This window comes from Saimiri boliviensis, chromosome 15 (assembly GCF_048565385.1).
Source record: "Saimiri boliviensis isolate mSaiBol1 chromosome 15, mSaiBol1.pri, whole genome shotgun sequence".
Classification (NCBI taxonomy): Eukaryota; Metazoa; Chordata; class Mammalia; order Primates; family Cebidae; genus Saimiri; species Saimiri boliviensis.
In genome coordinates, this window is record NC_133463.1 from 39,750,751 (window position 1) to 39,767,973 (window position 17,223).

A 17,223-nucleotide genomic window follows, 5' to 3' on the forward strand; every position below is an offset into this window, starting at 1 on the left:
GCTGGGATTATAGGCGTGAGCCACCACACCCGGTGTAAATATTAATGCATTTTCTGGGTACAGTAGCTCACACCTGTAATGCCAGTACTTTGGGAGGCCAAGACAGGTGGATCAGTTGAGCCCAGGGGTTCAAGACCAGCCTGGGCAACGTTGCAAAACCTCTACCAAAAAATACAAAAATTAGCAGGGTGTGGTGGCCTGTGCCTGTACTCCCAGCTACTCAGCTGGGCTGAGGGAGAAGGATCACTTGAGCCTGGGAGGTCAAGGCTGCAGTAAGCAGTGATTGCACCACAGCATTCCAGCCTAGACAACAGAGGGAGACCCTGTCTTTAAAAAAAAAAAAAAATCATTCATTCTAGGGACAAAAAATATAGTCAGCTTTACTGTGTTACATTAGTTACATTTCCTAGAAATCACGTCATTAGAGCTTGCATTACAAAAACAGTAGCTTAAGCAGGACAAAAAGAATTAGAGAGTTTCAGACTCACAATAACATTATATGTAGGAATTTCAATAATAATAGACTCTTAAAAATTCACTAGTATAACCTGAATAAATTCAGCTTTTTTTTTTTTTTTTTTTTTTTTTTTTTTGAGACGGAGTTTCACTCTTGTTACCCAGGCTGGAGTGCAATGGCGCGATCTCGGCTCACCGCAACCTCCGCCTCCTGGGTTCAGGCAATTCTCCTGCCTCAGCCTCCCTAGTAGCTGGGACTACAGGCATGTGCCACCATGCCCAGCTAATTTTTGTATTCTTAGTAGAGACGGGGTTTCACCATGTTGACCAGGATGGTCTCGATCTCTTGACCTCGTGATCCACCCGCCTCGGCCTCCCAAAGTGCTGGGATTACAGGCGTGAGCCACAGCGCCCGGCCTAAATTCAGCTTTTGATTACATTTAGTTTTTACTAAAAGTCACTCGTTATAATTTAAGAGAACTGTCAAAATAGCTGAGTTACATGTGATAATGTTCTTTCCTTTCTGCACTTGATGTTACTTTGGTACAAGTTCTTTTAATTTATTTATTTAATTTAATTTATTTATTTTTAGATGGGATTTCACCATGATGGCCAGGCTGGTCTTGAACTCCTGACCTCAGGTGATCCACCCACCTTGGCCTCCCAAAGTGCTAGGATTACAGGTGTGAGCCACCGGGCCTAGCCATGGTACAAGTTCTAAACGGCAACCAAGTTACTCAAGTGGTCCATATATTGTTACCTTAATGATGATTTAAGTGTTACATTCAGTTTGGGTGTTAGCTCTCACTGTTGGAGAACTGACCATTATTTTAAGATGATTTACTTCCTGACTTAAATTTAATATAGGAATAGATCTTTGAGACAATGCTTTTTAAATATCATCTGTTTTAATCTTTTTTATTATGTTTGGGCTCTTTGTGTTTCTGACAGGCCTTAGTCTACTTTCACAGGGCAGAACAAGGTAAGGTATTTTTTGTTACACATATTAATATAGTTAAAATGTATGAATGCTGAATATATACTATAGTAGCAATTCTAAAGGAAAGATGCTTATTCTGTTATTTTGGTTTTTGGTGCTAGATATTATAAAACAATTTTTAAAGTCTTTATTCAGTAAAGATATACTGAATGAGAAACAGGCTGCTACCGAACTGTAGTTTAGAGCTGCAGTTCTGGAATGTCCTTAATTTGATGTAATTCAGCCTTCCTTTGTGAGAGGAGTCTCTGACATGGTATTCGTCTTATTCAAGACTAAGTCTCTGACATGGTGATTGTCATATTCAGGACTGTACATATTGGCCAGTTGTGGTGGCTCACACCTGTAATCCCAGCACTTTGGGAGGCTAAGGCAGGAAAATCACTTACAGGAGTTTGAGACCAGCCTGGGCAACATAGCAAGACCTCATCTCTGCCAAAAAAATAAAAATTAGCCAGGTGTGGTAGCTTACACCTGTAGTCCTAGCTATTGAGAAGGCTGGGGCAGGAAGATCACTCGAAACTAGGAGTTCCAGACTACAGTGAGCTTTGATTGTGCCACTGCACTATAGACTGGGCCAGAGTGAGACTTGTCTGAAAAAAAGAAAAGATTATGCATCTCAGTAGAGGCATTTCGTAGGAATTCTGCTATTTAGCCAGGCTAGTTCTATTGCAGATATTGTGAAAAAGTTTCAGGTTATGCTTGTTTTGAAAAAATGACTAGTCCTTTAAAACTGTCACCAGCCCATCCTAAATTTATCCTTTTTAATATTCGTACACTAAGGAGGGGATAAGAGACGTAAATATGTTACCAAATACACTATAAAAACCATTTAAATGTATTTTATAAAACTTAGAAGAAAATTAAGATACCATGTTTATCAAATTTGAGATCCCACACATAATGAACTTGTTCAGATGCTTTTATGATAACAGTTTTCTTAAAAACATATCCTCTACAGAATTTTATCAGTGTTACATTATCTCTGTAATTTATCAATTATGATTTATTCATTATTACCTTCTATTGATACCCTCTTGTAATCATACTGTTTCACATATTATGAATATGAATCTAGGAATGACCTTTTTATTTTTAAAAGGGACTTAAAAGTTAATTACAAAGTAAAAATAAAGGGCCTTAGAGACTTAAGGGTTGGGGGTGTTGAGAAAAACATGGTCCTGGCCTCATGGAGCTACGATCATCATCGGTAACTTCATTCTTCAGTGGTCTGACCTTAATTTCTTTCTGTTCCATATTTAGTTCAGAAACACCTCCTATAACCGTAGTATCTTTTATTTTTCCAATGAGACTTAACACTTAATACTATGAAAATTTACATGTCTAAGACTAAATTCAGAGAAGATGGGGACTCTGTCTTTTCGGCTCACAGTTGCACCCTCATTACTTGGCACAATGCTTGGCAAATTTGTTGAATGACTTGAGTAATTAGATGAATGATTGGATGAATGAATATAAGAATATATTTAACCCCAGGATAGCCTAAGTATATCGACATAGCATCACACAAATCTGCTCAAATAAAAGAAGTAAAACAATTTTAGGTAAGGAGCAAATGGAGTTAATCATTAATCGTATACAGGAAAAAGTATGCCTTGAATCCAGAGGATCTCAGATTGTTAGGAGGAAACTGTGAAGCATTAAGTGGGTGAGATAGTTCCATGCTTTCATTCATGGTCTCCATTTTTTTTTTTTTTTTTTTGGTTTCTCATAGCACTTCAAAGTTTGTATATCTAGTAAAGCATTCCTATATTACATTTAGTTGTGTTCATGTTTCTCCTTCTCATTATAAAGTTGAAAACAGCAGAGGTTTTGTTTCATTCTCTATGCTTAAGTATAGCTGACATCCAGTAAATGTTGATCAAATGTGTATATATCGTCATCATGATTTCATTCCCTTATTCAGCAGATATATACTGAATGTATGTTATGTTTCACACACTGTTGTAGGCACTTGGGGTACAGTAGGGAACTAAAGAGATTAAAAAGAATATCGCTATCCTCAAATAGCATACATTCTATCAGGAGCTTTAGCTTCTCATCTATAAAATGGAGATATCCACATATAAAATTGTGAAAATGAGAAATGTGTATAATACAGTAATACAGTGCCTGGCATATTTGTAGATATTCTTTAAATGGTAATTATTTCATAAATATTTGAGATATAAACAGTTGAACAAAAGAGAATTCCCATTAGTCTCATCACTTATTGACCACACAAATTTATTGAAATTTAGACCCCAGAATCAAACCTTTAAAAATAAAAGCAATACTCTTTCATCTGAGATAATTTAATTTTTTCTTTCCTATGTGCAGTAGACCCAAACTTCTACAGCAAAAACTTACTTCTCTTAGGAAAGACATACTTGAAACTACACAACAAAAAGCTTGCTGCTCTCTGGCTAACGAAAGCCAGGGACTATCCAGCACACACAGAAGAGGATAAACAGGTAAAACATCTCCCATAAAGTAAGGCAGAAAGGTTTTGAGGCACTATTAAATGGTGTATTAAGAACGTCTTTAAAAGTATAATTTTCTAAATGCATAATATTGCTGAAAACAAGTGTGTTCATTTCAAGTGTAAATTCGTTGGCATTTATATTTCTACATAGGAAATGTTTAGTTACCATAATCAAGCAGATGTTATGGGTTGCCTGCTATAATACAGAATTATTCCTATTTGACACACATGGCAGATTAAGATTTCTAAAACATGAAAGTATATACTAAACTGGAAGAGCTGAGAGTCTCATCTGGTCACTGTCAAGAAATTTTATTGTTATAATGTCCTATCTGGTTTTTGGAAACTCTTAGAAACTTAAATTTATAACATGTATTTTTCCATTTTAGATACAGACGGAAGCTGCTCAGTTGCTTACAAGTTTCAGTGACAAGAATTGAGAACTTTTCAGAGAAGATGTATGAAATAGCTAATAAGCACTGCCTTTTCGTTGAATTATAAAGTTCACATATGAAGCATAACTGTTCTATGGCTTTTGAAATGTTGTGACCATTTAACAGTATAAATATAAAAAATTCTAGGTTTCTTCACAAATAATAAGGTAAGAGAAATAATTGCTGTAAGAGTGGTAGAACTCAATCTCCATGGCTCAGGCAGAGAGATTATTTTGCATCTTGGATACCAGCAATGCAAAACAATATGAGATTTCTAAGGATTGATCACATTGGGATGGGAGATCAAGCAAAGAAAGCTTTGTAGAGGAAGGGAAATAGATCTATAGGGGATATACAGGGGGATGGATTGTCAAGTTGGACTGATTCTAAGTTGAGATCTTGCAGAGAAGTTGTGAAAGAGTTAGGATGTTGTGGGTTATTGGCATAAAGTAGTAAAATGGCATAAAAATATATGTAATTGGAGCTAACCTGTATAAAGAAAGAACTAAGTCAAGAGAAGACTGAAAATGGAGTGGTTTTCTTTTTTCTTTTTATTTTTTTAAGACATAGTCTCACTCTGTCACCCAGGCTGGAGTTGAGTGGTGCAGTCTCGGCCCACTGCAGCCTCTGCCTCACGGGTTCAAGTGATTCTCCTGCCTTAGCCTCCTGAGTGGCTGGGATTATAGGGTTGCCCCACCAGACCTGGCTAACTTTCGTATTTTTGGTACAGATGGGGTTTTGCTATGTTGGCCAGGCTGGTCTCGAAATCCTGGCCTCAAGTGATCCACCTACCTCGGCCTCCCAAAGTGCTGGGATTATAGGCATGAGCCACTGCGCCACTGCGCCCAGCCAGTTTCCTTTTTTAAATATAGTGTAGTCTCATGATAGATTGAATTCGTCATCAGAGAAAGTCAAAGTTCCATCCCCTAATGGAATGGAAGGAACACAAAACTTAAGAGTGAAATGGAATACTAAGATGTTTTTAAAAGGCAGGACTGTTCTACTCACTTGAGGCTGGAGTGGCACCACTGCAGATCTTTAAGTTTTGTAAGAAGGAGTATCTTGAATGCCACTTAGATAAAGAGAGACTGTGTGTGTAGGTGGATTTTTCCCAAGGTATTTGGGAATTGTAATGTTACAATGAACTGTATGGGTATGTACCGTTTATCATGTACATTTTCAAACAAAAAGGAAAACTGAGAGTAGTGATTTTTGTACACCTATCTCTTAGATTCAACAATTTTGCTGTACAGGTTGTGTATCCCTTATCTGAAATGCTTGGACTAGAAGCATTTTGGATTTGGGATTTTTTTCAAATTTTGGATTATCTGCATACACACAATAAGATATCTTAGAGGTGGTGGGACCCAAGTTTAAATTTTTTTTTTTTTTTTTTTTTTTGCTGGCAGCGGTCTTTCCCGTGACCTCACGTGCGGGGAGTTGTTATTCGACCATTTGCAGAGTCTCACTTGGAAGTGATGTTTACATTCGTAGCCGAGGATTTTTTCTCAATATAGCAATAGCCACTCAGACATAGCACTAAGGCAGATGAGCCAGCCAACCCTGGGAAAAGTTGGATCTCACCTAGTAAGAAATACAAGTGTACTGCGTGCAGTGGGCATGACCCTTGACGCTTCCACGTGATATTATGGGCTCAGATGTTGAAACATTGTTTCATGTGCCTTCACAATCAGTCCTGTGAGCCAGAAGTTGGCCCCACAGTTTCCATTCCCATGTTGAAGAGCTCAAGTGACTTGTCCAAAGTCACATGACTAGTGAAGGGCGGAGCCAGGACCAGGACTGATGGTCTCTAATTCCCATCGGTGCCACCTGTCCTCACCCTGCTGCAGCCCCAGGGTGACTCCAGATAATTCACTTGTTTCATATACACCTTATGCACATAGTCTGAAGGTAACCTTAGACAATATTATTTTTAATAACTTTGTGCATTGAGACAAAGTTTGTATACATTGAACCATCAGAAAGCAAAGGTGTTACCTCAGCCACCCATGTGGGCAATTTGTGGTGGTTTGATGTCACCATCATTCCTGTGCTACCAATAAGCAGTCATTTTCTTATGCTTATTCATGCATAAATACTTGACAGTAAAAAAATATGACATAACTTGCATGGGAACAAGGATGGTTAAAAAAACATGACATAGCATTGATACAGTGAAAAAATAATGTGGTCAGGTTAGCTAAGCAACAGTGGCATCACCAGAAACTTGCATTAACTGTTAAACGGCAACAACAAACAATGGCAGGCTCTCAGTCTCCACTTAAGAGGCTATCTTTTAGCTTTGTAGGTGAGGAGAAACAGAAGCAGTTTAAGGGTCAGGAAGTGGGTCTTTCTAGGGATGTGGTGGCATTCTGCTGGGTGGCTTTTTAAAATGGTTTTTTTTTCTTTAGGGAGACAGAATAAACTGTTATGCACCTGTGTTTTGACTGACGTGTTACATCAGGCCAGATGTGGAATTTTCTACTTGTAGCATCATTTTGACACTCAGGAAGTTTTGGATTATGGAGCATCAGATTTTTGTATTCAGGGATGTTCAACCTGTATTTATATATACATGTGTGTGTGTGTGTACAGACACATACATTATTAAACCTTTTGAAATTCGTTGCAAGTATCATAATAGTTCACCCCTAAATGTTCACATCCATTTTCTCAGAATAAAGACATCTTCCTAAATAAAAAGCATTATCATAACTAGAAAAGTTAACAGTAATCTAACATCATCTAATATCTACCCATATTCAAATTTTCTCAAATGTCCCAAAATGTCTCATGCTTTTTAAAATCAGGATCCAGAGATTATACATTACATTTGATTTGTTGCTAATCTTTCAATCTAAAACAGTTCCCCATCTTTTTCTTCTTGGAACATTGACTTTCTGAAGAGGCCAGTTCAGTTGTCATAGATTGTCTCATTCCAGATTGGCCTAGCTGACCATACTTTGAGACCTGCTGTTCCATCTTATTTCCAGGACTCAAATTAGTTCTATTAGATCTTTGCCTGACTTTCATATTTATCACTTACCAATTGTTCTTTTAGACTTTTTGTTTCATTTTCTTGGCTCTTTTCATCTATATTTTCCATGTCCTGTAATTTACCTTTGGTTGAATCTATTCTTAAATACTTTATAATTGCCTTCACTTCTGAGATGTGTTTATCTCTTTTTCCAAATTTTTTTCCTGATTTTACCCAGTCATTCATGTCTGCATTTTGTTTGTCTAGTTCTGAGTTTTTAAGTTGGTATTTTGGATTTTTTTCATATCTAATTATTTAATTCACATATTAAAGTTTACTCTCTTCTTTCTCATTTTCAATTTTCTCTTTAGAGTGACTTTATTTTTTTCCCCTAGGAATGTAATTTTATGTTGAATTACCAGCAATACTAAGTCATCAAATGGGAAGAGGGAAAGGATCTGGGTTAGTTCAAGAATACTTTTTGCTAAGTTTTTATTTTTGTGAGATCAGATATCCATAATAAAGCTTTTTATGGAGGTGAGGTTTTAACTCCTGATTCCTTAAGAGAACTTTAAAAAATATTTTAACTTTCAAATATTTATAGATTCACAAATTGGAAAAAAAAAAAAAAAATCAGAGGTCCTGTGTACCTTTCTGTCAGCCTCTCCCAGTGCTAAGATCTCATATAACCATAGTACAATAGCAAAACCCAGAAACTGACATTGATACAGGCCACAGACCTTATTTAGATTTTACCACTTTTAAATGCTCTTAACTTGTGTATATAATTGTATGCAATTCTATCACATGTAGATTTTTGGTAACTTGCAACCATAATCAAGATACGGACCTGCTTCATCATCGCAAAGATCCCTAGTGCTCTTCCTTTATGTTCACACCCATCTACCTCCTCTCCCCCACCCCCTAACTCTAGCAAACACTAATCTCTTCTCCATGATTTTATTTCAACAATTTTATACAAATGGAATCAATCATACAGTGAGACCCTGACATTCTTTTTTCACTCAGCATAATTCCCTTGAGACCTAAATTCTATCAATAGTTTGTTCCTTTTTAGAGTTGACTAGTGTTTCATTGTATGGGCATACCGTACATGGAGGGGCATTTAAGTTATTCCTGATAACTGGTTATTACAGATAAAGCTGCTATAGGCATTATATGAAGGTTTTTATGTCTACTTAAGTTTTATCTCTCTGGGATACATGCCCAGGAGTGTGGCTGTTGGGTCCTTTTATCTTCATTTTTTCCCCCCTTTACTCTCTGAGGGTTAGTTTCTTCTGCAAGACATGGTGCCTTCCCAAGATTCTGATTCTGTGCACTAAGTCTCTTCCATTTGACTTCCCAGGAGCCTGATTCCCCACATGTCACATTGGTTCTTGACATTTCCCCTCCAAGGGTGAGACTCTACTGAGAATGAACCCCAGGAATCCCTTACATTCTCCTTCCTGTACAGTCCCCACCTGATTCTGTTCTTGTGTGCATTCCAGAGCTGACTGCTGGATTGAGATGCTTATTTTTCCACATATATGTATACAGAAGTTGGTAATACTGTCTTCTAAGATACTACATAAGTAGGCCATATCTCTCCCTTATAGAGGTTTCCTTCCTTCCTTTTGAGCATGTGAAAAGAATGCTGAATTTGGAAAATGGCCATGATCCTATAAGAACCTAAAAGCTCTCAATTTCTTGATGGCAAAGATAACTGAGTTTTAAATTAGGGGCTGTGTACTAGCTGTGGATGTTGTAAAAATGACTTCTCTCATACTATCCTTATCTATAAAATAAGCATCATTAAAGAAAGAAACAACCCACCAATTTCATGGAGTTGTAAGGAATAAGAGATTAATTTATGTAAAGGATTTGCCACGAGATAACTGCTATTATCTCTGATTTTGTTCTTGGTTGAGAATTGAGGAGAGAAATTTTGGAATTTAGGAGATGTCACTTTTGGACTTGGATCAAATCCCCAGTTGACCTAAAGTTTGGCTTTTAAGGTCAACTAATTAAGTGTTGTTACAGGAGAACTGTTGTTTGTGTTATTTCAAAAAAGGAAGATTTTACTTATGCAACATCCACCAAGTCTTTTTAGGTTCAAGCAAACAAACACTGAGACTTAACAAGCCTACAGTAGGCTATAATTGGCACCACTTTACTCAGAAGGCTATAGGACAGGAACCACAGCTTGCCAGCAGGGCAATTTTGAACCTCCTTTCAGAAGACGGGTTCCCAGTAGCAGTCTATGCAACGGTATCTCCCAGGAGATGACAGTCTCCTAGGACTATCATCTCCCCAGGTAACAGCTCAGGGTGCTCTTTAAAGGACACCCAGCATAGGAGTTTTCCACTCAGGTATGCCCAGAGCTATGGTTTTCTATCATGTATCTGGATATTCCCCAGTCCAGATGTAACTTACCAGTCAGGGGCCATGTTTACCAGAAGCAAAGTTGCCTGGCAATACAGCTGACACATACCAATCCTCCTATTTAGTTTTCAGGGTAGGAAGAGCTAGATAGTTAACAGAAGTCATCAGGGGAAAAGATTTTGTTAACCTTTTCATTTTCAATTACTTGGGAAGTACAGGGGGAAAATACCCCAAAACACGGGTAAGCTACCTTCCCTGGAAGACAAACAGTTAAATTGATCTAATAGAATGGTGTTGGGCCTGTGATACATTCCCTGGGCCATTTACTGGTGGTGGGGGCAGGGGAGCCACCAAAATGAAGTAGCAATATAAACCTGTCTCTGAGCCTCCCTCTCTTGTCTGTTTCCTCATGAACTGTGTTTTAGGCACAGAGAATCTTGCACTTTTAATTTCTTTCTAGTTGATCCAGCACAGAACAGGAATGGGAAGGGAGAAGAGAGAAGGTGAGTGGGGAACCATTATTTCTACAGTTTTTCTGACTGCTACTAGGTAGATAAATCAAGACAGCTCTGCCTATAGGTCTTGGATATCTATAATTGGGTGTGAAAACTGGATGATCCTGATGAATTCTCCAAAATAAAGCTGGTTTGGTTTCTTGTAAAGAAAACTGTGTAGCCTCACCTGGTGAATCTAAATTTCTTGAGGAGAGAGACCAGTACCCCGAAAACCAACTGGAAAGCCACCTTCTTAAGTCAAATCTGCTAAATCATACCTCCTGTGAATGATAGTCAAAAACTTCTGTCATAGTAAAACTTATACAGCAGTGGTACCATTTGTAATCCTAGTACTTAATTTTTTTTTTTTTTTTTTTTTTTTGAGACGGAGTTCCGCTCTTGTTTCCCAGGCTGGAGTGCAATGGCGCGATCTCGGCTCACCGCAACCTCCGCCTCCTGGGTTCAAGCAATTCTCCTGCCTCAGCCTCCTGAGTAGCTGGGATTACAGGCATGCGCCACCATGCCCAGCTAATTTTTTGTATTTTTAGTAGAGACGGGGTTTCACCATGTTGACCAGGATGGTCTCGAATTCTCGACCTCGTGATCCACCCGCCTCGGCCTCCCAAAGTGCTGGGATTACAGGCTTGAGCCACCACGCCCGGCCCCTAGTACTTAATTTTTTTAATGGCATAATTAAGGCAGTCCTTTTTCAAGATCAGTTAACTCTCTTAAGCTGTCTTATACATTAGAATTTTTGAATTGTTTAGGCTCGAAAATAACCAGAGTGTCCACAATTCGGATTTGGAAAAGGAGTCTATTCACCAAGCAGTTTACTGCCTTTCTTTCACCTTTACTATGAATTCTGAATAAAATACAGAACACACTCTCAATATGTAGAAAAATAAAATTTTGGCAAAACAACACTGTTTATGGAAGTTAAAATGTATACTGGTTTTCTTCTGTATATACTTAGCAGTGATATATTTATAGGCAACACATTCTAAGAAGTCAGTTCCATGGCTATAAAAAATGCTTAAGTTAATGAAATTCACAGTGCATATTAAAAGCATGATACAAATGGAAATTTGAAATTTTGTATTAGGAAGCCCAGTTTGCTAAAAATGGCACTAATATTAACATCAGATTTTAATTTGTTAAACATTTTTCTAACTCAGCAAAGGCTTTATGATGAAAAACAATGAAAAAGTGTTACTTAGGACAAAAATAATTACCTATATAAATAGGGGGAGACCCAAAAGATTTTTATATGCTTATTTAATTCAGATAAATAGAGCTGTTACGAATTTGAGAGGAATGAAGATATTCAAACACTAACAGAAAATCATTAGCCTCATATTTGTTAGAGCATTCAAATGTTTATGTAACTCTTCAATCCATCTGGCTTTATAAAACCAAAACTTTGAACACAAAAAACGTGGCAGAGTTCACATTACCTTTTATATGTTCCTAAGTATGAAACTGCATCAGTTTATTAGGAATTAAATTTTGAAGAACACAGATTTTAAAACAAAGTACAAAAGTGCCTGATTCTTTTTAATTCCACAAATACCTAGCATCCCAAAGTAACATGTAAACAGACTTCTGTGCTGCTCAATGAATCCTTCCAATTTCGATAATAAACTAAATAGTATCAGATCTAGTATATGAGTTTCATGTGTAAGTCACGGTTTTATCCATTGTTTTGACAATATTATGTAATAGGGAAAAAATTTTCAACTATTGTATTTATTTAAAACAATCTGACAGGTTCAAGCACCTATCTTCAGAAAAGCCAGCAGCATTTTTTTTTTTTTTAAACATATTCAAAGTAAGATTTGGCCTAAGCCCTTAATACCTTCCTGAATAGCCATGCAACTAAACACCCTCAGGAGATGTTACGTAAAGGAGAGAAGAACATGGAGCAATTTGCACTTTTTCCCCTAGATAATATTAACAAGATAAAGCAAATCCAGATCTTTGTGAATGAACGGCTGTCATGTTTAATACACTTGGAGCTCTATAAAACTAGAGCCACTATCGTATATGCTTATATAGATATATAACGTATTTTTAATAAAGTCACTTGCTTCAGAACTTAAGGATGATCTTTTTCCTGGTCAGTCATTTCAAGGGAACAATAAATAAAGTAGAAAAGGATGAACTGTTTTGCATATTTCTGTGGAAGAACGGAAAACATACTTTTGAGAGGTTTGAAAAATTCACTGTACAGAATGAACAGCTTATATACACTATCTGTGCAATTTTTCTTGGCTGGGGTATTTAAATGCAAGAGCTCCTCCAAAATAAGAAGCCACATTCATTCTTGTCCAAATCCCTCTGTCTCTTCTATTGCAAAGAGAAGTTTTTCCTTTAGTTGTTCATAACTCTTATATGGTGGTAGGTCCAAGCGATTAAAACTGAACAGAAACAAAAACAAAATCAGATGTTTTCAATAAAATGAAAAAAATTCTAATAGAATATTTTTCAAAGCACACAGAAAAAGCTGAATGGATACGTGAATACATATTATATATGTAAAAATTTAGCCGGAAGTATTCTAACAGACAATTTACTACTATAATATTACTTAATTGGTATATTAACATTTCTTAAGTTTCTTAGAGCAATCCAAATTTAAGACTTACATATAGAAACTATTTTAACATCTCCCAGAGAAAAATGGAATTACAAATATTAAATGTAGCAATATGGATAAAGACTGGAATTTTTTTTTTTTTAAAGCATTAATTTTCTCTTTACTATTCCTGTTACATGTGTCATGCGTCCTCCTAACTTCTCTTAGGATAAGAGTCTATTTCGTTCATCCACTCACTCATTCATCAGTCATTTAACTAGAATCTTTATATAACATACTGTTCTAAAAACTAGTGATACAAATAAAGAAAACTAAGATCCCAGTCTTCATAGTATTTATATTTTTGGGGTGGAGACAGTCAGTGAACAAATACGTATGTTTCTTTGTCTTTTCAAATAATCTAACCACATATAAAATGCTTCTAAAATGATACATTTTCCAGTCCTGCCAGACTCAAATAATTCCATTCTGAGATTAACTGATGAAAAATTTTAAAATACTGAAAAATGCTTAAAATAACAATGTATTTTTCAGTTTACAAGGGTAGAATAACATTTCATTTTGTGAGGTATGGCAGTGAGTAGCTAGATGAGGATTTGAGTGTTCAGGATTTTGGTCCCCACAGTAGCAGTGACTAATGAGATAGCTCTGAGTAAGAACCTTTCTGTACCTTCATTTTCTCATGTGGAAGGGTTTGAGAGATTACCCAGGTACCCTCTTGCCACTCCCACCACTTTCCATGTGCCCTTGACCCTCCCCTGTAAGAGTCAGGAAACCTGAAAATTAAGAGCTTTTGAAATAAGGCAGCTAATTAGAACAGAGTTGTTCTAAGACTGTATTATTGTCTGTATTTTAAAAGAAGTTAAAGATATTAATAGCAGCAATTAAGTAGACCATATGTTGCTCTCCCCTTTATACTTCAAGGTAGTGTATGATAGCAAGGTCAGAAAAAATATTTTTAAAATACTTCCTATACAGGACAACCAGTCACTTTCTGTTCTTTTCCATCTTTCACATATAGCCTTTGCCAAATTGTCATTCTATCTATCATAGATTCCATATTTTCTCCTGGTTATTTATTTAGAGACAGTGTCTGGGTCTGTCACCTAGGCTAGGGTGCAGTGGCACTGTCTCTGCTCACTGCAACCTCAACCTCCCAGGCTCAATCCTCCTACCTCAGCCCCCAGAGTAGCTGGGAGTACGGGCGCATGCTACCGTGGCCATTTTGTAGAGATGAAGTTTTGCCATGTTGCCCAGGCTTCCCCTTATCATTTCTACTGCCACTACATCCCTCTGTACATACTACCCCATCATCTCTTACCTGGATCATCAGAATTTCCTGCCTACTTAACTGTGAGTCCATTTTGTTTTCTTTTTTACTTTTTGCTAAAAAGACATACCAGTTTATGCCGCTCTTCAAAAACCTTTGCTGCTCTTGAGTTGCTATGAGTGGGAGGGGACTGTGGTGGGGAAAAGGAAGCTTATGCTCTTTACCATCAACTTGGTCCATGCTCTCCCGAGCATACCACACATCTTGCTTCTCTGCGACCCTGCTCTCTATGGTCTAGAATACACTTCTCATCAAGAACCAGACCAAATGCTACAACTTCCACTTTAAACATCTTACACGGATAATATCCCTATCCATAAGCTCCCCTTTATTTCTATTTTAGCATCTATTTTAATCTACTCTGGATTAGGACTGACTGGTTTCTCTCATTAGATTCTAAAATTCATGAGGGCAGTCATCTCTGTACTCTCATAAGGCTGATCTGTTCCACATAGGGTTAACATTTAGTAAATGTTGAGTTGAAAAGCATGAAAGTGGGTTACCTGAAAACATCCAAAACAGGCTTCTGTTTTAAAACACTGGCTATTAGATTTTGTGCTGTTTTACAAAAAGAGACATGCTAAAATAGATTCTGCTTTCTTCAGTCACGGACCTCAAGACTATATCTTGAACCCTGCCATCACCAGTAAAGGAAGTTTCTAATTTAAAAATCCTGTTCTCTTACCATGTCTTTCCAGTTTATTTCAATTAAAATGCCAGCCTGTTGACCCATGACTTCATCATCCTATCTTGTCCTGTCCTCAGCCTCTTGTTCTCTCTTTTTGCCTTTTTGCTTTTTTTTTTTTTTTTTTTGCTTTAAACCTCAAGTGTATGGAGTTGAATAATACAGAGATAGCAGTTTGGTGCCATTGACACAGGTTCACAAACCATTGCTTTTGCACCACAAGTAGAAATTTCAAAGGCAAATAATGACTTAATATGAAAATAGTTTTGACCTCTTGAAAGAACCACCTATCTCTAGGCTGTCGTCTTTGTCCTCGGTAACTGTAACAATTTTGTAACTGCTCTGCCTGCACTCACCCGTGCATCCGATTCCTTCCCTAGGCTGTTGTCTGAGCAATTTTTCTGGGATTCGATACTTGCTATTTAAAACTCTTAAAAGCTGCCTAATTTTTCCTTGCTATCTCAGTTATTTATATTAGACTATAAGGCTGTAAATAATTTAGTCCCTGCCTACATCTCCCAATTTTTTCATCTCCCTTTCTTCTGATTGACTAAGTTCCAATCATACCTATCATCTTCATTTCCTTCGAAAATAATTTCTTACTTCAGGGTCTTTGCTTACTTCAGCATATCTGTTCAAAGAATGCTCTTTCTCTGCTTATTCCCACAGCATGCTACTTATTAAACTTAATTTAAACAAATTACCCCTTCCAAGAAATCTCCTTGACCACCAAATCTAGAGTCGGTTCCTATTAGTTATTCTCTATTAGAGTACTCTCATTTTTCCCTTCAAAGGACTTGCCAGGATTTGCAGTTATCTATTTGTCATTTGTGCCCCACAAACTTATTTAAAAAACAGTGAATACTTAAATCTTACTTTATACATTGTGGATACACTAATATTTGTTGAATCAATGGATGCATTTCTCAAGTATTTCTATTAATGGGAACACACTAAAGTGTTTACTTACAGAATGCTGTATTAATCGATCTGTTCTCAAAATTGAAATTCTGACTAATGAATAAACAGTTATACTGGATCTTACATATTTTTTAAAAAAACCGAACAAAAGATTCTCTCTGGCTTTCACCTTCATATTTAGCATTCTTGAACTTACCACGTATGGCTTCTTGGTAACCAGGTGTCTTTGCCAACTTTTTCAATGCAAAACTTTTGAGGCCCATTACTTCCTACACCAGGAAAATAAGACAAAATTTATCTGGTCCTTTAAACCTTTTCTTCTGACAACTACGTAAATAACAGAACATGTTGCATAGTCATATGAATGATGCAAAATAAAGAAGAGATTCACAATGTAAACTGTTTCTGCCTGAGTAAGCTTCTTACTGCTACAGAGATCCAGCAATAAGAATTATATCACCAGGAAGAAAACGATTTCTACAGAATGTCACTTCCTTCACAATCACCCTAGGGAGCAGAGCAATGGACATCTCAGCTTTATGAGGAGACATTCATTTTTGTTTTACAAGAGCTTTGATATTAGTCATTCATTTTTCTTTCTTCTAAATGAAGCCCTACCTACAGCACAGAAAAGTAATCTTTAGGTTCAAGTCTATTGTATGTTCAAAGGCCATTATTGTCACAAAATTATATACAGAAAGATCACAGTGAAACTACATTTACCCATGAGCTCAGCAAATCCTCCTAGAGGTAAACGGCAGGTTCCAGTGACGAACTGCAATAGTCGCATTCTTACTTCATTGTCTGTCTCTTTCACAAACTGTAATGAAATCAAATATACTTTAATATGAAATAAATGCTAAACTATCTTCAATCATGAAAGCAGTAGACACTTTAAGAAATTAACACTGAATTGGTTCAAAAGATGTGCTAAAAAGTGGTTATAGGGTCTGTCACTTACTAAGGCTGGGTCTCATGCTAAGCACACTGAATCTCACTTCAGTTCATCCTCAGGAGAACATGGAGGGTGGCCACTATTATTACTACATCCATCTTGCAGCCAGGAAATACATGAGAAACTCAGAAAGGTTAATTCATTTATCTAAGGTCATACCAACAAAAGGTGCAACCAAGGTAGACGGTGTTGCCGGGTTGTAATACAATGGCTATCACCTATTAAGGGTTCCTGCCAAACTGTGTGCCACTGCTTTCAATGGATTTAGTTGTTACAACAATTCTATGAGATAGGTATAATCATTAGCATCCCATTGTACATATACACATTCCTCTAAAATTATCTGTTTTATTGACTATTTTCATAGACATAAATGGGTAATATGGTGAAATACTGATTTGACTGGTTTGAGTATAACAGAAAGCAAGGAAGCAGATTAAGAGTAGACATCTTAAAAATAGGGAATAAACTTCAGCTGAGGATAAGACAAAACAGCCATGCTAATCATGCT

General features: G+C 36.9%; 2 protein-coding genes across 7 annotated transcripts in view; one reads left to right on the plus strand and one right to left on the minus strand.

Moving 5' to 3' along the window:
* The window catches only part of RMDN1 (regulator of microtubule dynamics 1), a 42,743-nt gene extending 37,843 nt beyond the window's left edge, over positions 1–4,900 (plus strand). For 2 of the 3 annotated variants that reach the window (XM_039464377.2, XM_074386909.1), the window contains exons 8-10: positions 1,408–1,438; positions 3,794–3,927; positions 4,328–4,459. In XM_039464377.2, the coding sequence (XP_039320311.1) occupies positions 1,408–1,438; positions 3,794–3,927; positions 4,328–4,378 (216 nt within the window). In that variant the 3' untranslated portion in view covers positions 4,379–4,459. Of the gene's footprint in view, positions 1–1,407; positions 1,439–3,793; positions 3,928–4,327 lie in introns of all 3 variants that reach the window. The other variant, XM_003940499.4, reaches the window with a different exon arrangement.
* Positions 4,901–11,953: 7,053 nt separating this feature from the next.
* WWP1 (WW domain containing E3 ubiquitin protein ligase 1) overlaps positions 11,954–17,223 on the minus strand; it is a 109,054-nt gene continuing 103,784 nt past the window's right edge. For all 4 annotated transcript variants that reach the window (XM_039464379.2, XM_039464381.2, XM_039464380.2 and 1 more), the window contains 3 exons: positions 16,481–16,577; positions 15,954–16,026; positions 11,954–12,642 (listed from right to left, as the gene is read on the minus strand). In XM_039464379.2, the coding sequence (XP_039320313.1) occupies positions 12,543–12,642; positions 15,954–16,026; positions 16,481–16,577 (270 nt within the window). In that variant the 3' untranslated portion in view covers positions 11,954–12,542. The remainder of the gene's footprint in view (positions 12,643–15,953; positions 16,027–16,480; positions 16,578–17,223) is intronic.